Source organism: Oncorhynchus tshawytscha, linkage group LG09, assembly GCF_018296145.1.
Source record: "Oncorhynchus tshawytscha isolate Ot180627B linkage group LG09, Otsh_v2.0, whole genome shotgun sequence".
In the NCBI taxonomy this organism is placed as follows: domain Eukaryota; kingdom Metazoa; phylum Chordata; class Actinopteri; order Salmoniformes; family Salmonidae; genus Oncorhynchus; species Oncorhynchus tshawytscha.
The window spans coordinates 70450165-70470968 of record NC_056437.1 but is presented as its reverse complement, the minus strand read 5'-3'; the positions used below and the strand labels follow the sequence as shown (position 1 = coordinate 70470968).

The window sequence follows — 20804 nt, the reverse complement described above, 5'->3', positions numbered from 1 at the left end:
TTACCATTATTAATAAGGTACCAAACGTATAGCCAATAGCTGGATACTTACTGACATTACATTGAGAAAGGAGAGTCATTAAGATGAATTGATAAGGCTCTCATCATGTTAGGTATGTATTCGTATGCCGTTATTTACCTTCCTTGTAGAGTGACATGCCAAAAGTTATTGATAGGACCCATACCCCAGCAAAGGGACTTTTGGATAGACGCATTCAACCAGGCCTAGATTATTGTATTTTCAGCTGCCGGATATGGCTGAATAAATGGGGCTCTGGAAGACAAGGCTAGGCTACCTACAGGGATAAAAATGAACAATATTTAAGAGGAATAAAGACTATACTGAAAATAATATGAGAGGAAATTATACTAAAGGGTGACAGCATGGACTTGGCCGGCCGTTTAGCCATGCGCTAGGCTACTCAGTGTATACCTTGAATCCGGTTAGGTTTGTGCTTTCTTTTGTCGCCAGGGGAACTGGGAGAAGCGGGAGAGGTGTTGGTATTGACAAACAGGAACACGAGTTGGAACTCTTGAGCGCGCTAATGATCACCAGCCCACCCGCGCACAATGAAACCACATCATAGCATCGTTCTGATTGAGAGGAAAAGCCCGCTACTTAAACCGAGATCAACATAACTTTAAGACTACGCAGTAAAATAACCAAATGTATTGGCATGCAACACACAACTCATCTGTGAAATTTTACGGGGCACTACAATTATGTTGACCTTATAAATCGGAGTTGGTTTTGGAAGAAAGTGAGGCAATGTTCTACATTGTGCTGGGCTAACTATTGGTTCCATCATTTTCCCTGTCATTGAAATCATTTACGCACTGACCTCCAGTTGTAGAGTCTAGTTATGTTATAGCTGTTAGCTACATTTTGATTTATTTAGCCCACCAATAATTCATTTCAATAACATTATGCTGAATATATTGTCAATTATCATATATGGCTTTACATATTAACTCATGGCCTACAATTAATTTTATGTCCCAAGTCCTCAGTATCCGACCGAATAACACAAACATTGCTATATCTAGCAAGCCATGCTTTGGTTTAGTTTCCCTTTCTACATGCGAATGTTTTAGCATTTGTGGCACAAATCCCATTCAATTCATGGGACGAATTTTGTTCAAAACATCTAAATGTGACTTTGTTGAGCTTCACAAATAATTTGAGATACTTTGGATGATTTGGACATGATGCGCGAGATATGCTAATATCGGTCCCATGACACAAATTGAAAAACATTAGCATGTGGAAACAGTACCAGGGAAACTACACCGAAGCATGGATTGTTGTCATACCTTGTCCATTGACTGCTTACAGGGTAAGGAAACCAATGTGCAATTTTGTAATTTGAGTAAACTATCGCTTTAACCCTGCTCCATGCCTTGCACAAGCATTAAAATCGGACTCAGTACATCTGGATGAGTGGTGTAGCTAGAATCGTAATGAAAGGCGTGGATGTTGTTAGCAGCCCAGTGCACTAGCCCGCTGGCATCGCGTGGATGTGGTCCAGATGTGTTGGGCCGCGCCAGAGTGCAGAGGTGCCCTACACGAATCAGCAGCGTGTTAGAAGCCGAGGCCCAATTGACCTCACTCGCATTCCTGGTCGCAAATTCCATATTTTTAGTGCCAGTAAAAAGGGCATTTTGTATCATGACGTGGGTGGTTTGTCAACACCTCACGCCAGACATTGCTCTCGGGGGTAGTGGTGTAGGTTCACAAAATAGCCTGATATAGTTATCCTGGTTTTTGCAGGCCGTTGTGTGTTTTAACGTTTTTCCAAAACAATAACACACAAAATCGTCAATAACTTGTAATTCGGTTAATTCATTCTCTACAGCCATAATTGATCACATTTTTTTTTCCGGTAGGCAATAGCTTCCCGGGTTAAAAGCCATTCCATTATCCTACATTGGGATACAAATTGTTGTGGAACTTCAGAATTGTGCCCGTTTAAGATATATAGACAACGTTGTATATAATGTTGTAAGCTGTATTGGTCAATATAGCCTAAATAACATGTGGTGAACAAAGCAAACGGACATGGATAAACGAATGCAATCTTTGTAATCCGAATTGTGTTACATGTTTGATACAAGTCTATTGCATTCCCATTTGGAGATATGAATCAGACCTGCTGTGTTTGACCTCTGTCACTATTCAAAACGTTTAGTGGTTCTGTGATATAAATTCTAAACGTAATATGCTACCAATTTATTTATTTCGATGAGTGCGTAAAGAAATACTAATGTAACCCTATTAGTTCTAGAGAGAGTCTCGCAAATGCATGCTTCAATATGACCAATCGATTACAATTGAAAGTTGTTGAACTGTTTATACATTTAGCCTGAATGTAGAAAACGATAGGATACAGTGAGCAATAAAATTATGAATGATCAATAACTACTGCACACACACTTCTTATAATGAAAAATCTAGGCTACTGAAAGAGCTACTGCCTAAATACTGCAATGCGGGTTCCTGTGTATCCGTCGAAATTAGCCATTTCTTCTTATGCATAGGGATATGCTGTGTCATGTCAATACCTTATATTTCGTTAGAAAACATGTCAATACTGAGTTGTAATTTTGGATTATAAAAATATTTGCTCTCATTGTCGCATGAAATATCTCTAGAGGCTTTGATAGCCGTTCAAAGACAATAGCTGTTTGTTTATCCTATTACTTTTTAACCAAGACAATAATATGCATTGTATACAATTCCGATTTAGATTTGTGTTATTCTTCTATGCCTTATCTTTTCAAATCTTGATTAAAATGTTGGATGTTATCTGGTCCTACGTAATCTATGCGGAACAATACAAGAGGATAAGATGAGAATGGTTAAAACGTATTTATGTGTGGTCTAAGATGTTCTTGAGTCGACCTACCTACAGCTGAATTTCTTTCTACCATGTTCATCTTTACTTCCCAACAATAATACTATCGAAAAGGTATACAACAGAAGCGTTCTTATTTTATGGATGTTTAATTGTCCTTTTTTTAAAATAGGATTTTGCAATTGAATTCTCAAATCATATGAGTATATTTCGTGCTCCCAGACACAGAGTCTAGGCCTATATTTTCTGACATTCAACAAGTTATCGTTAGCTTCACGCACGTACCGATTGATCTTCATGAATCATGAATACTTACTTTGGGCATCAGCGGTTTCTATGTTTTTTCTGTATTGTAAATTGCCATTTTTACTAGCCTTGCTATGAGGTAGCCTACTCTTGATTTTGTACAATGTGATGCTTGATGATTGACATGAAAAAGTAAAATAATGTATTCAAATTGTATTCATATTTGGTTAATAGCCTATTTCCCATGATTTAGTAAAGCAGGAAGGCATCATTTGGACTTCTTGTTGGGGTAGCCTAACTATTTAAAATTGTTTATTCACTTCTAGGCTGCACTATAAACTTGTAGAATATAGTTGTGTTAAAATATGATTGGTACATTTGACATGAATTCGTATGCATAATCAAAGAGACAGGCACGTTTGAGCAACGTCCTTGTCTTCAAGTAGGTCGGCTCTCTTCTGCCATCTTGCGTCGTTTTGAGTGACATGCAACCAGATAGTTACATTAAGCGTCCACTAGTAGGCTGGCTACCCATGAGGTCGGTGGAAGAATTCTCCTTCAAGGGGGATTGTGCAGAGACCGCACTCACAAACCAAATATACCAATCTTTAGATCGGGATTTGACATCAAATAGAATACAGAGAGTTATAGAAACGATACTTTACACAGACAGAAGCGAATTTCTTGGTTTTGTCCTCTTTCACGGTCACTCAAGGTCAAACGCGATCTTGAAGCGAGAGCTTCTGATTAGAGAACGGCCTAGTGTTTTACGATTCCGAAAAACCCGGCGGTCCTTCCCAGTGACGACATAGGCTGCTCGTTTTACAGGAAGGCTCTTTATTGAATTGTTCTCGCTCTGATAGGCACCCGGGACATTGAGCGTGTGTTCCCCATCGTAATTGTCTGTCGGAGGCAATACAGTCACTGAAATACATATCTATAAAATAATTCACCCTTGTCCAATGATCTAGATTGGCTGTCACCAAATATATATTAATACAAAATAAAACTCAGGAGTTATTGGAAAATACTTATTCGCAGTGTGCAGTTTTGGTTCCAATTTGAGAAGTAGGCCCATATGCCTACATGCGTTTTGCATGATTTTGAATTGATCAACTGGCTTAGTGGCTTCGTTATAAATATTAATGTTAGTTAGTCCTAGTAGTTTTTAATTCATCCATCATGAGATCACGGGTGGCCTATCGACCATCTTTACATATCGATGTTTGATTGCTTAACACAGGTGCTGGTAGGGCCTACTGTAGGCCATGTACAGTAGACTATACAGTGTGTGGTTCTTCATACTTTTTCATTGATGTTTAAGTGTGAGACAACACTGCCCAACTGGTTAAACATGACTAAAACACCCTTTCCATTCAGAATGCAGTTTATTAGATATTGGGCTTTTGTTCAAATAAATAGCATGTCCATGTAATATACTGCATGCATGCCAAGTAGGCAGAGTGGAAACCAAGGAAAATACTTTATGAATATTCTCTTATCGGCATGTTTATTTCATCACAGGCTTTTTCAGGCTGAAGTAATAACCAATCAACTTCTCCGTCTCCCAGATTCCAGAGGGATCATGAATAAGGCGGACTCATCATTGAGGACCCCATCCTTGCATCTTTCATGGCAGAGGGGCAGAGGGGCACACCAGAACAATACATCTAACGGCTGTGGACTAATAGAGAGAATGGGACAATGATGAAGAGGAAGATTTTTGGATGACATTGAAAGTGCCCTTGATAGAATTGTGGGTTGAATTGAAAACCATGTCTATTGTGGTCTGATATATCAACATGTTGGAAGAGAGACTCTGTACAGGGTGTCATTGTTAAGCCAGATTTTGACCATATTAATTGGATTAATATGCTAATTGCAAGCAGACCATCCAAATCACCAGTGTTTGGGACAAAAGTGTGTAAGCTAGTCAATTTGGTTGTGCATCAGCAGTTGTTCTCTTTTGTCAGTCACTGACAGTCACTCAATTAGCGGTCAGCTTACACATTTTAGATTGATAAGTTAGTCTAGCCAGTTATCTAAACTTGTAGTAATCATATCTGAGTACCAACCGGAACTGCAGGGCACGTGCCCAAGGGCCCTTGCCCCCAGGGGGCCCCATTGATTTTGTTAGTCACTCTCACTCATGGCATAAGTCATGGCAAAATGTATAGAATTGCAGGAAATTAGCTATAAAACTGCAACATTTTCTCTACGCTCCGTGGCAAAAGGTGTAGAATTGCAGGAAATTAACTTTAAACGTACATTTTGTTCTCGGCTGTCATAAAAAATGACCCCCCTCCCCCAACCAAATATCGCATAGGGCCCCCAAAAGGCTAGAGCCGGCCCTGGATGGAGTAGACAAACACATTCTGTGATGAGTTTGCTTTTCACATTTGTTCTTGTGTAAAACAATGTTTGGTTGTAATCTCCATGGACAGTCTGTATACTGTGTCCATCATAGGCCCCATTACAGACAGATGCTGCAGTGAAACTTAAATGTCTATATCTGGGCGTTTGTGATTAAAGCTAGTATCCTTAGTTGCTACATCCATTTTTTTGGACTTATAAATTGAGGATATATACCCATTGATTCTTGAAGAATATAACTTAAATGCCTCATGAGCTTTGTTCAACGGTTGTATCCCACCAGAACCCAAAATATAGGCTTTTTTTACTCCAACTTTAAAACATGGTTACAACAATCATTTTGACATTATGGATGGTCAGTCCTTGGATCCATAGCTCTGTCTATGAATTTGATAGTGGTTACATTTCTCCAGGCGCATCCCTGAGTTTTTTTTTTTTTTTACTAAAACAGAGGCGGGTAACAGCTTTTTAATTGTTTAAGTTCAGGATTCTAACTTTAAATGGTGACAAATGTATCAGTAATGTCGCAATAAAAAGACAGAGTAGATTCTCACTGCCTTATTGTTTAGGGGCAGACACCAGTACTCTCCACTGCAGACCTTGGCAGACATAAATCAGCTTTTAGTTTTCTTGCACCTTATTTGTGGAACAGTCTTCAAAATGTTCTAGCAGGTGATGTTCTGGTGCCTCTATGGCAATTCAGAAAGCTGATTGAGGACCGTATTACTGATGAATGTGTTTATTTTTTTATGACCTGTTTTTCTGCTTGCATTTTTGTATTTATATTGATTTGTGTATTTTCTGTAATTTATGTAATTCAGGGCTCATCTGTAAAAGAGACATTGGTCTCAGTTTGACTCCTTGATAAGATTAAGGTTAAATAAAAATAAAAAATAAATACAGGAGTCAAAGTTAGGCAACACTGTCACCTTCTGGTCATATGATTGTATTGCACACCGAAGGCAGACGTTTTCTCCAACTGTCACGTCTCTCATTCAGTTTGCTTGGCGAACAGTATTTCAACTCAAAGTATTAATTCAAAGGCATAGCTCTTTGCTCTTTGTCCATATATTCGTGGGATAAATAAGATGGCTTCAGCGAAATCTAAGAGAAAGACAAGACTTTTAGATTGAGAGCATCTCATTTTGATGGTGCTAATGGATGTCTTCAATGCACATGTTATAGAATTAATCCATTGACTTTTGAAAGGATAACTCATCATGCAATACAAATGATTTAAAGCATGCTGTTCTGAAATCTACTTATAAAGATGCAATTAAAAGAAACAAAAGCAGTCTTATAACACCCCATTACCTATAAGCAAGCTACTTAATAACAAATAAATAACAATAACAAATAACAATCCAGTTACCCCGCCTTCTTCTCTCGCCTCTCCTCGTTTTCGAGTTATGACAATAGTAACTATGATAATAATAGAAAAGAATAATGACGATAACAACAATAAAGATGTTTCTTAAAAAAACAGTCAACAATACTACTACTAACAACAACAATGGTAGTATTGTTGTTTTTAAATTGTAATATTTATCACAACAATACAAGTGATAACAATACTAATGGCAATCTGGTAGTAGAGATAGGTGAAACGTAAAGGCGGGCTACACGCCTGCTTCATGCTCTAAAACCTATTGGTGACTAGATGCAGGACATTGAAGTATCTCGGTCCTTGCAGAATGTTGATACTTTGTTTAAGTTCTGTTTGAAAATGATGAAATACATAGCACTATAGTATATAATATAATGTTCATAATGTGTGAAACACCCTGCATTAAGCACAAGGCAATCTATTCCGTGTTGTTTCGTTTCCCTCTCCTAGTTCATCTTTGTAAATAGAAAATGAGGATTTCATATTGAACGACTACTCGGCACTTCCATTCATGCGTTAGATGCCAAAATGGTCATCTGCCAGATAAGACTTGTTAAAGTTCAAATGTGCCATTCCATTTCTGGTTTACGGCACAGGAAACGTATAATTGATAGCAGAACTTGCATGTGGGTTTGTCCATGTCCGTATGTCCCAAAGTTAACCACTTACTGTCGTTCCCACTGGGCACAGACGTCAGTTTAACGTGTAATTCTCATTTACATTTGGTTTAGTTGTCAACTAACTTGAATTTAACGTGAAATCAACAAAACATGTCACCATGTCATTCAATTTAGGTTCAAAGTTGGGTGAAAGAAATATGACATTTCCGTACATTGATGATTTTTTTGCAAATCCAAATCAGTTTTCCACGTTGATTCAACATCATCACATAGTTGTTGTTTTTTAAATGACGTGAAACAACTTTGATTCAACCAGTTTTTGCCTAATGGGTTATTTCTCTTGTATTTTGCACGGAGCATGCTAGATCTATTTCTAGATAGTCTTTCAAAAGTGTGCACCGCTGAAGATTTTTACAGTATTGAAGGTAAACTTTCAGTTCTAATAGCCATTTTTGTGTATCTATTGCGTGAGTAGTCGAAACGAAGGTAAACAGAGGAGATTCCGAATTCGCCATGGGCCTAGACTACTATGCTATATGAATTGTTTCAATCCTTGACCTACGAATAGGCTACTGACTTCGTCTATACCAGACAGACAGGTATACCAATACCCGTGTTGGTAATTTGGCAAAGGCCCCATGCTGGAAAATATTGACTTGTGTTCTTTTGAGGAAGCAGTGAGTAGCACATAGCCTATGAATAGCGATTTCCAGTAATGTAGCCCATGCACTCAACTCTTTAGTGCACGCGCTCGACCTTCCAACCTCAAGGTTAGACTTTTGCATTGTGCTGATTATAAGATATGCAAATCAGCTCGTTATAATATGGTTTAATTCTACTAATGCACTATTTTACTATTCTCAGCAAGCAATGCACTCACAATTCTATTTTCATAAAAAACAGTCGTTTTTTTTATATAGATAACGACTCATGCATGCATGGACAGCCCGGTGGGTTTGTCTTTTAAAAAAAGCCCAGCATTCCAGCTTTGAGAGGAAATATCTGCATAAGATCGATTCCATTACCTTCCAGAGCAGCGGCATAGTATTTAGAGCCTTTATCAGCTGTAAAACTTTATAGCAATCTGGGGGCTCCGTAGTCATGGATACAGTTATACGAGTTTGGCTGTCGTTAGTGTCACCATTTGGAGAGCAATTCTTTGTGATTATGAAGAAGGAATGTTCGGAATATATAAATTGTCGTTCCTTCGTTGAACAAAAAAAAGTTGGGTCTAAAATTGTACTTTGCATATAAGATTGTATTCTATCTGGGCTCCTATGACATGGCCATCATTCCAAGTTCCCCCACAAATGTTTAATTGCTTTAGTGCAGCCCGCCAGACAAAAAGTAAACAGCCGCATGAGACTGGGGTTGTCAACGTCAAAACTGCAGTTTCTGGAATACAAACGAGGCCAAGGGCCCGCCGGAAACGATTGGATTCGTTTTTGCAAAGGAAGATACAAATTCGTTTGGTTTTGGATCAAGAGGCATACAGGTTTAATCCAAGGATGTTTACGTCAATACGTCAATATCCTCGAAGTCTGGTAAGCTTTGGTCACTTTCTTTGAGTGTAGATTTACTGTAGGCTAATACGTCTTCCCATAGCTTATTCTTGTTATTATTTACCATCCCATGGGGCAGGCTTTACAGGAAAATATGGGAACAGTTCATCCCACGAGGCTACGTGTGCAGTCCAAGTTAAAGCTACATTGAATGATGTAGCGTAGGCCTACTGTAGCATAGGTAAATGCTATATAATATAAACAATTTAAATATAGGTGATGCTTGTATAGACAGACCTATGTTAATGACAAATGTGCAGGCCTATGCAGTACTAACGCCGAAGCAGTAACAATTGTCCTTCTGCGCCCATGCAAACGTTTTATACAACCTTCTACAGCTTTCTCAGTTTCAACGTTGTTTTTCTTCTTAATGTAGGCTATATTTTCCTCAGACACGGTGCTTATGTATTCTTCTGTCGAAGTCTGACATTAACATGTGTAGGCTGATAGACTTTATCATGAAATATTAGGCTATCAGTTTGCAATAGTGCTTTTGTTGACCAATGTGCTTTTTAGCAAAACGATTACCTGCAACGAATCTATCATTTCTATCGGATGGACAGTCGCAGGGGCCTATTGGTTTGCGAGAAAGAAAATGTTTTGTTACTCGATTGGACTGTAGGCAAGTTATGTTTCTTTGCTATGTGTTTCATATGTACGAAATATGGTTATAGCATACGGACCTTTTAGTTTTGATCAGTTGGCTAGTCTATCATTTAGTGAAATGTAAGAATTAGGCTACACATTTATGTATTAGTTCCACGCAGTCTTTGTTGTCTGTCCAAAGCCAACATGTTGTATTAGTTAGCCTGTAAATGCAGTGCATCAAGAAAGGTGTATAAACCTCTAGGCCTTACAAATTCACAATGTTATATCTGTACCCACTATTCAACGTGTCGTGAGCCCTTCGATTGATTCAACTGTACAGTGACATCTGGAGGCCACAAAGGATGTTGACTCGGGGAGATTTCCAAAACGTTCAAATGTCCCTTTGTTTTAGTAAACCTCGTTTTTAACTATAACCTTTACTTGCATTCAGCAGTATCTGTATTCTCTGTCAATTTTCAACATGCACATTGTCCCTTAACTTTTTTTTTCTTCATCAAACCTTTCACATCAATGCTGTAGACTACTCCATTGATTGGGCCTGGTTGAAATGAGCACTAGGCCTGCCTATTTAAGATACATATTTTGCGCATACTTGGCACTACAGAGCACATATAGTTTTATCGTTGAGACATACAGGTGTTTTCATTTGTTTCTAAATTCAGAATTTACGCACGTGTTTCGAAATGAAACCCTCCATTTGTTTTGTACACTGCTGCTACTCGTTGTTTATTATCGATGCATAGTCACTTCACCCCTACCTACATGTACAAATTACCTCAACTAATCTGTACCCCGGCACACTGACTCGGTACCGTTACCCCGGTATATAGCCTCTTTATTGTTATGTTATTGTGATACTTTTTATTATTATTGTTATTTTATGTTTTACTTGAGTTTATTTGGTAAATATTTTATTCAACTCTTCTTGAACTGCACTGTTGGTTAAGGGCGTGTAAGTAAGTATTTCACGGTAAGGTGTACACTTGTATTCGGCGCATGTGACAAATAATGTTGGATTTGATTTAGATTTTTTTTAAACATACCCAGCTATGCCAGCTGTTTTCTTTGCGCAATATTGCCTAATCCAGTAAAATGTTGCTGCTTAAAAAAGTGCAATACTTTTACAATGTGAGGCTTAGTTGTAACCCAGACTATGAGTCATGACATTTAATTTCGTGTAATTTCAAACATGTAATACTAGATAGCCTATATCGAAAATTCTGCAGTTAGTTTTTACTTCAGCTCGTCCGTGTGCCCAGAAAAGGCCTATCCTCTAACCAAATATGAAAGACAGTTCTGCATTAAATTATTGTTGTCATGCCATATTAAAGTGTCTATAGGTGTGACTGAAATAGTACTTTACATAAATGACAACAATTGTAGATTAGCGATGTGTTGCTAAAAAGGTAAGAACATTTTAACTATTGCTGTTATAGCTATAGGCTTTAGTTGTTACTATTGTTATCATTATTGTATTATTACTAAACAATACAGCGTTTAAAAAAACATTTACAAGATTAATCCTTATATATTTTATCCATTGTTGGAAAAATTCAAGATTGTCTGTAAAGCTGGGGGGTTTATGTACAAACAATAAAACAACGTTTACAGAATATAAATCATCAACAGCAATGACTCATTAGGTTATAAGGAGCCATGGCTAAGGCACTGTATATAGCCTGTACTAAAACACAAATAAGTGTGTGATTGTACAAAGTATGAAGTAATCATCCATTTAAAATAAGATATGTGGTCATAATGTCTGCATAATGATGTAAGTGATAGGCTATTGCTAGGCGTGCATTTGAGCTAATAACTCTTGCGATGTATATGACATTGCTGCACATTTCGTCGAATTTATAGGCATAAATCTGACTGATAAATTGTTAAAATTGCAAAGGATTGTAGTCGAAGCGAAATTATGCTTAATTTTGACAACAGGTTTGAAAGCTTTAATCCTATAAAATCATACACGTTAAGAACGGATATGAATATGCTCATACAGCTTGGAATAGAGGCAAGCCAGGCGTAAATATATTATTAAACCGAGTGAGTGAATTACACACTGTGTCCAAAATATAATTGAATGCAGATATTCCATCTAGCAGTGAACAACATGTCAATCTCTGCCATTTTGAAAGCCATTTTGAAAACAACTCTGCTACTTCCATTGACACATTGGCGATATGCATTTAATCAAATTAAAGATAAGCTATGGCTCTATGAGAATGGATAAGAAATCTGCAACCTATTACAGAAATCAATTAAACAGGAAGTTCTGGCAATAGCAGATTTAGGCGCTTGAATTAACCAGCACCGCAAGGGGAGGAGCCTGCCCGTGAACCCCAGACACTATTGGGTCCCTTGCAGGAAGCTGCTCGCCAGACTCTTTTCGCGAAAATATGTCCTAGCAATGTCATGCTCTGAGAGATTCGTTTTCACGGCGTCCTTGGTTAACTCTTTCGTGGACTGTCGTCCAAAGGAGCCCCCCTCTGTCGCCCACCCTGACCCGGACCGTAGAGTCCAACATAACTGGCATTCCGTGTCAAACACGGCCATACCCGGGACAATGAACCAGCACCAGCCGTTGCAGCCGCAAGAAGCTATGGCTCAGCCTCGATACCAATACCACCAGGGAATACTGAACTGGGACGAGCCACACTTGAGCCCGGTCCGAGTGCCGCAGGTCAGTGCGTGCCCTTACAGCGCGTCAAACAGAAAAGACGACTCCTCCTATTTGCTGCTGGAACCGGACAACCACTCAAAACCGTCACCGGACGTGTCTGCCTTCACCAGACTAATGTCAGAGATGGGCTCCATGACGGGTGGTTCTGGTCCAATTCAGGGCTACTTCCGCCCGGAGCAGTCATACTCCGGGTTCAAAGTCCAGGAGTACCACAACAGCGTGCACGGCTTGCCCACGACCAATCCACCGCGCACTCCCCACTCAGTCTCGAGCCATTTGTACCACTTGAGCTTCCCGGTGCTGCCATATCCAGACACTGACATCAAGCGCGTTATTGATGACTTAGCGTTGGGCAGCAGTGAGTGTCCAGCCCAGAGAAGCGATATCAGCAGCATCACCCTGGCTAGCAGTCAGACCAACACGGAAGACTTAGTCATAGGTTTACGGCGAGACAAGCCCCCATCAGACTTACCCAAGGGCGATAAAGGTCCCAGACAGGAGTCGCAAGGTGGGTAAATGGAATGAAAAGTAAAAAAAGCTCTGAAAAGATAGAACGCGACCATGGCAATAGCCACAGGAAAACATTATCCGGTCAATCGAGACAAGGTGTTTTTTTTACTAAGGCTGTTAAAGGGAAGAGAGAGGAGAGGACAAAGGGAGCCATTGCTCAAAATTAATTTATTGCACGGAACTACCCTGCCAGGCTAAATTGCACTCGATTTTACTGTGCGCTCCTTTGAACATCAAAACAGCGGATGTCTCCTTTGTGTTTAGGGACAGTTAGCTAGGTGTAGCCTACAGTTGACTGTGGGCCCAGGTTTGTGTGAGGGTAGGCTATAACCGACTGACTCAGTCTCACAATAAAATGTAGGCTAAAGCTAATGCTAGCTTCTATTTGCCTGTTGCAATGCTAGATGCTATAGCTAACATGTATATAGTTTCGTAAAATGAGCACAGAGAGGTGCCGTAAAATATCCTATTTTAAAACGGGGTCATATTACACGGACGTTAACCAATGAACCAAATATTTACATATTTCAACTCAGGTTGTAAAGTCATCACACATGACAATATTTGCCATTGAGTGTTAAAAAATTACGTAATTTTGTTCAAAATAATACTTTTCTTTCCAACTATAACATGTTTGTCAATAGTAAATGTCGAAATAAGTTGTCCAACGGCATTTGGCATATTAAAAATAAATTGTCATTATAGGCCTAGTGAAACAGATTAATGGGTCAACAACAACCCATTTCTACTTAAAATGTTCAATTAATTTGTACATTTTTGTGTGAAATCGTCTGATTTCTATATCCTACTCAGATTAGAGCTTTGTCATATAATGATTTATTCAGTAGGCTAGCATCATTTAGCCTAACAATAGCCTATGCCTCGCTGTAAGGCTACATGCCATTCACATCAATCTGCTACATTCAGATAGACTACTACTTAGCTTTTTGTCCATTTACAAATTAAACATAGGAAAATATTGAGATGTGTAATAGATTTGATGCAAACATGGGTCTAGCAATCGTTTTTTGTTTGACGTATGGGTTGCTAGGCAAATTGAATTTACTCCAGTAGGCACAACAGTCGTTAAATTCAGTACCATACTTGTAAGACCTATTCCTATGCCTCTCCTATGCATGTCTAGTCCTACATAATTTCCATTTGTCCTTTTGATAATAGTTTGTTCTTTTGACAATACCCAATTCACGCCCAAGTAGAATGTCATTTGTTGATAACGTGATAACAAACCCTGCATTTCAAAGAACTACCTGAGACCTAGCAATCAGTGAATTAGAGGAGAAAATAGAACACAAAACAATTGTACTACCTCTCTCTCTCTCTCTCTCTCACACACACACACACACACACACACATACATACGTACATACATAGGGGGAGAGAGGCATGCCATGTGACATTATATCCCGTAATAAACTGAAATTCTCAGCCAGGTAATGCCCGCGGAAGCATTATAGAAATGTGCATATCCTGGAACAAAGAATTTGCGTTCTGCCAGTCTACCACTAAAGACTTGTTTTGTCTTGTTTTGACAGAGGATGCAACATTCGAAAATGATGCAACCTGTGGATGGCTGTGGGCGAAGGCGGGGAGGAAGAAGCGCTGTCCTTACACCAAATACCAAACACTGGAGCTGGAAAAGGAGTTCCTCTTCAACATGTATCTGACTCGCGATCGCCGCCTGGAGATCGCTCGCAGTGTCAACCTCACTGACCGTCAAGTCAAAATCTGGTTCCAGAACCGCCGCATGAAGATGAAGAAGATGACACGGGAACACAGAACCAGGGACTCGGTCACACATTTCCCAATCTGATTCCTCACAAACATGGTGTGCAGAGACAGGCCTACATGGACGTGACACGAGATGACGCAACGTCAATAATAGGATGGACCATATACTGAAGGATGTGGTAGAGGCCCTGATCTGAAGGATGACCTGGATAAAAGTACTATCTATGTCCTATACACTTTGCATGAGGATGTGGTGGCTGTCACCGGTTACACTTGAGTTTTTCCATGAAGGAGACATATCGGCGAAGCTTTTTCTTTCTCCATACCCCTGTCCCGCAACACCCTTCATAAAAGCACTTTATTTGATTATTGTCTTGTAGTTGTTTGTTGATAGCTCAATAGAATGGTTGCAACGTTGCTTAATTTGTATTTTTGCCAGACATAGGCTACTGTCTTGAATCGAAGACTATTGTTTACAGTTCATGCTAGGCTATGGGAAGCCAATTTGAAAGGATCACTTTATTTATAACGTGAGCACTATTTTATTTATTTGCGGACGCAATTGTATTTGTAAGCTTTGAAAAATGTGCACCAGTAAGCACAATATTTTGAACTTCAATTTTGTAAAATAGGAAGGATTTAAAACATTATTTCTTGTTTATACGGAGTCCTTTTTCAGATAGATTGACTTGAAACAAAGAGTGTGTTGATTACAATAATGCATGATTGGATGTATAAAAAAACAAACAAATGTTTTCTAAATGAGAGCATTAGAATTAAAGGTTACTCTTTCCGTGAAATAGGGAAACGTTTTCTTACGCACATGAGCCCTTGACGTTCCAAAAGGCAAGCCTGGGATAGAATATATATTTTTGTCTTTTATTATCAATGTTTGTTTTTATATAGTTTCGCCTATCACTTCTGCTTGAATAAATATTCCCCAGTTCCCATATGTCTTAGTTTGCAACTTCGATATGTGTAGATAGATGGAGAAAAACATACAGCTGCTGAAATAAATATTTTCCCCACCATTACATTTAGTGTAATTGTTGGGTACATCCCATTGCAATAATTACTAGTTCTAGACACCTATTACCACCCTTAGCCCATCCCTCTTCCTAGTAGCCTTCTCCTACCAGGTCATATGAGCTCGAGTAATGTGATTATTCTTCCTGTAATGACGATTGTAATTGCTGTAACTATTATTATTACGCTAGTATTTGTGGTTTGCAGTAGCCTAGTTGTATGGTGTAATGTTCTTATCCTAACAAGCAATGTCAATGCATATATTTGGTTTATGCAAGGTCTAATTGAAAACAATTTAATCTGATTTAGGAGTGATTAATTGTAAAACAAATATTTAAAAAATAATAATGTATATAATATACTTTTCTGAGTTTAGCCTACATTTATCTTGTGGATTTAACTTTATTTCCCCCCTTTTCACTAGCTGGGTTCAGTGGCCACAATTTACTGTGGCCAACCTTCTGAATTCAAAATACATTATTTTTTCCCCTCTTTTAAGAAAAACAGAAGCCAAGTTGCAGATGCCAGAGTTTCCGCTGCTGATGTGTGGGGTTGTCAGCCAACGCACAGGCCAGTCTTTCACGCCCCCCTGGGAACAGCGTTGACCTACAAGCATTCCACATAGAATTTCCTCTTATTTTTGTCTTCCAGATTGTTAGAGATTGGTCGAGCTGGAATTATGACCTGGTCTGTGGCATTTATAGGCTAGAAATAAGAAGCAACGTATAGCCTTATGCCAGATCATCATGATAACCATTGCACGTAGTAAAAAAACGAATAACGTACGTGTATTTAGTGTTTACATAAGATTATTTAATCCCTATTGATTGCGTTGTTATCTAGATGTATGTATTCATTCGACGTCATTGACGTGATCCATGGTTTCATTCTGCATACACTTTCTATAACATTGTTTGAATATGAATATTTGATGGAAAACACATGCCGCAACTTCCCTACAGTGGACACTGGATATGCAGCTATTGGCCTTTTATCTCAAAAGGAGACTGTGTAGCGTCTCCTGCTAGTATCGCCATGTTGAAGAGCGCACGATTTTAGTGACGCTGTCTGCGGTCTCCACATTTTTATCAGGGGCAATTGACAGGGCATTTATTGTAGACTCAGGAAGTCAGGGTAGCAGATGTGTCCCAGGGATTATAGTACTGTACTTTTCACTACAATATTATTGCCTGGTATTGTGGCTAACAAAGACGTCCTAACGTGCGTTATAGGCCTTTTTGTGCATGATTGAAACGGCATGGGCATGCTACTTCCGCTCCTATTCTTTATTCCCACTGTATTGCAGTTTGTATCTTGTCTCGTTTTCTAACTGCTGATCACTTCAGTAGGCTAGTGTATATGGAATAAAGGCTACAGTTTTGTTTATGTTATTCATATTGCGGAACGAATAATAACGTTTATGGATGTTCATCCACGTTTATAAGGTATGGGAACTTGTCCAGTGGCTCAACCAGGTTCTCTGAAGGTCTTTGAAGAGAATATGTGAGACAAGCTGTTGTGTGATTTAGGTAGTTTCAAGTTGTTGGGCTGGACGCGTATCACAGGAACCTGAAACTACCTGAATTACTCCAGTACTGCACATCAACGCTCTTGCGTAATGGACGAATGCAAGAACAACGAGAATACGCCGTTTCCACATGTCTGCGCACTACCCTACATTTTGTAATTACACAAACAATTGCATTCAATATTATCTAAAATAGTTGTTATTGTTGACATGTATTTCGTCCCAAGAGTCAATTTATTGCACATGGGCGTGTGGAGAGTTAAATTGCTAATTTAGGCCTCCCCCAAAATGCCTGCGTACACTTGGGTGTGATGAACGCTTCTTCTAAAATAATAAATTTTATGAAGTACAGCAGGCCCAGACGCTGTAAACCATCTCCATTAAAGACACCAGCACCAGGCTCTACCTCATGTTCACCCCAGCTTGTTTATACTTTGCGTCAGGGGCAAGGCTTTCATATAATTTGCAGGCCATTTAATAGCACATTAACATTTACCGTCTACAATACATTTTCTAACTTCTATCTTGTTTAAACTTTGTAATACAAGACAAATATCATTCACCATTTTTTTAAATAATTTTCTGCGTTGTGAACACAAACTTCTCAATAAAGCAACAAAATCAAACTCGAAAGCCACATATGCTTTTGATAAATGCGTTTATTTCTTACAGATAAATGTTACAGCATTACTATTGATGGTCTATATACAGTGCCTTCAGGCAGTATTCATACTCTTGACATACCACATTTTGTTGTCTTACAGCCTGAATTCAAAATGGATTAAATGTTTTTTTCCCTCCCATCTACACACAATACCCATAAAGACAAAGTAAAAACATATATTCTCAAAATTGTTGCAGATTTATTACATTTTAAATACAGAAATATCTCATTTACATAAGTATTCACACCCCTGAGTCAATACATGTTAGAATCCCCCTTGGCAGCGAATACAGCTGTGAGTCTTTCTGGGTACGTCTCTAAGAGCTTTGCACACCTGGATTGTACAATATTTGCATATTATTCTTGAAATAATTCTTCAAGCTATATCAAGTTGGTTGTTGATCATTGCTAGACAACCATTTTCAAGTCTTGCCATAGATTTTTTTAAGCCAATTTAAGTCAAAACTGTAATAAGGCCACTCAGGAACATTCAGTGTTGTCTTGGTAAGCATCTCCAGTGTATATTTGACCTTGTGTTTTATGTTATTGTCCTACTGAAAGGTGAATTTTTCTCGCAGTGTCTGTTGGAAAGCAGACAGCCCCAGGTTTTCCTCTAGACATTTTCCTGTGCTTAGCTCTATTCTGTTTCTTTATATTCTAAAAAAAACTCCATAGTCTTTGCAGATGACAAGCGTACCCATAACATGATGCAGCCACCACTGTGCTAGAAAATATGAAGAGTGGTACTCAGGACATAAAGTACATTTCTTTGACACATTTGTTGTAGTTTTACTTTAGTGCCTTATTGCAAACAGGATGCATATGTTGGAATATTTGTATTCTATAGAGGCTTCCTTTTCAATCTGTCATTTAGGTTAGTATTGTAGAGTAACTACAATGTTGAGCATCCTTAGTTATTTTCTATCTCTGAGTGGTTTCCTTCCTCTCCAGCAACTGAGTTATGAAAAGACGCCTGTATCTTTGTAGTGACTGGATGTATTGATACACCATCCAAAGTGCAATTAATAATATTCAATGTATTTTATATTTATTTTTACCCATCTAACAAGTTGCCCTTCTTTGCGAGCCAATGGAAAACCACCCTGGTCTTTGTGGTTGAATCTGAGGGACCTGACAGATAATTATTTGTGTTGGGTAAAGAGATGAGGTAGTCGTTCAAAAATGTTAAACACTATTATTGCACACAGTGAGTCCATGCAACTTAACACGTGACTCGTTAAGCAAATGTTTACTCCTGAACTTATTTAGGCTTATCATAACAATGGGGTTTTCATTTTTAATTAATTTGTAAATGTTTCTAAAACATATACTTCCACTTTGACATTATAGACTATTGTGTAGGCAGGTGACACAAAATCTCAATTTAACCATTTTAAATTCAGGCTGTAACACAATAAAATGTGGAAAAAGTAAAGGGGTGTAAATACTTTCCGAAGGTACATCTTCATCTATAACCCAAGAGTTACCATGAATGTTACCACAGGAATGTCTCTGTTGGGGATATGACTGTTACACGTGAATGGCTGATACACTTTCTCTTGTTTGTTTTGATGATTTCATGGGAAAGAGTATATACTTTTTGGACTGGTACAAAGAGCGAGGCCCTCGGGGGTGTGTGTGTGAGTTCTGTGTTGTGTGTGTGTTTGAGAGAGAGAGATCTGTCATCATGAAACCTCACAACTTCATTAACTTGGTCTGAAGGCGGATTCTTACACGTTCAATGGCAATGAATTTAAAACAGGTTAGGCCCTATCTGCCTTTGCATTCTGCATTTCAGTTGGCATTGAAGCCTATTATCTACTTCCCCAGAGTTAGATGAACTCATGGATACTATTTGTATGTCTCTGCATACATTATGAAGGAAGTTAGAGGTAGTTTCGCGAGCCAATGCTAACTAGCGCTAGCACAATGACTGAAAGTCTATGGTTTCGAGTAGCATGCTAGCAGTTACTATAGACTTCCAGTCATTGTGCTAATGCTAGTTACCAATTGCACTAACACTAGTTAGCAAATTCCTTCAAATTGCACGCAGAGACATAAAATGGTATCCATTAGTTAATCTGCCATTGGGGAAGTAGATAAAGGGTTTCATTGCCAAAATCCTGAAGTATCCCTTTAAGGCTTATCCAGAGGGGGCTCACAGAAAGATGACAGAGTATGTACATGTCAGAACGGTCATTAACAGACATAGTGTGTTTGTATACAGTCATGTCAAACTTTCAAACTTCCACATCTGTAATATTATTTCAGCAAAGTATTCACGAAAACACGACCCTTATTTAGACGCTAGCCGAAAAGGCTAAAGGCATTTGCACTTCAACTACAACTTCATGATACTGCGTTATATATATATATATATATATATATATATATATATATATATATATATATATATAAATAAAACAAAATATATACATATATATATATATATATATATATATATATATATATATATATATATATATATATATATATATATATATATATTATTTGTCATTTTATTTCATCTGATCAGGATAGATAATGCAGTCCAATATCTTAAAGGCTGGTACTTTACATTCCGCAGAAATGTAACGCTGATTTATTGTGTCTAGTTATTGCTCAAATGTGTAGGTTACTGTTTACTGCTTTAGGCTAGTAGCAACAATCCCCGAAAAAACTGCAGACTGCATACTATTTAGCATATAGGCTAATATTAGCTGCATGCTATACTAATGCTGAAGCTTCTACTACTAACCTATATAGGCCTACTGCTGCTACTGCTTGCTTCATATATGGCACCCCATAAGGTTCTATATAGAATAAAATTGGTTCCATATAGAACCTTGTATGGAATGGAACCCATTCTATATGTTCTATATGGAACCTTGTTCTATAACCTTGTTCTTTATGGAACCTTACGGGGGTTCTACATATAAGCTTTAGGGGTGCCATGTATGAAGCAAGCAATAGAACCCTTTTTGGTTCTA

General features: G+C 38.4%; 1 protein-coding gene across 1 annotated transcript; it reads left to right on the top strand.

Annotated features, from left to right (window-relative positions):
• Window positions 1-12024: 12024 nt before the first annotated feature.
• On the top strand, window positions 12025-15926 carry LOC112259417 (homeobox protein Hox-B10a-like). The gene is made up of 2 exons (XM_024434120.2): window positions 12025-12845; window positions 14401-15926. Exons 1-2 carry the CDS (start codon window positions 12065-12067, stop codon window positions 14676-14678), a joined length of 1059 nt encoding a protein of 352 aa, XP_024289888.1. The 5' UTR covers window positions 12025-12064; the 3' UTR covers window positions 14679-15926.
• Window positions 15927-20804: the final 4878 nt, after the last annotated feature.

What these genes read in the sequence shown, in the direction of transcription:
- LOC112259417 (XM_024434120.2), top strand. Translation starts at nt 12,065, where the DNA reads ATGTCATGCTCTGAGAGATTCGTTTTCACGGCGTCCTTGGTTAACTCT. An exon ending in TCCCAGACAGGAGTCGCAAG is followed by an intron (nt 12,846 to 14,400) that starts GTGGGTAAATGG and finishes TTGTTTTGACAG; the next exon opens with AGGATGCAACATTCGAAAAT.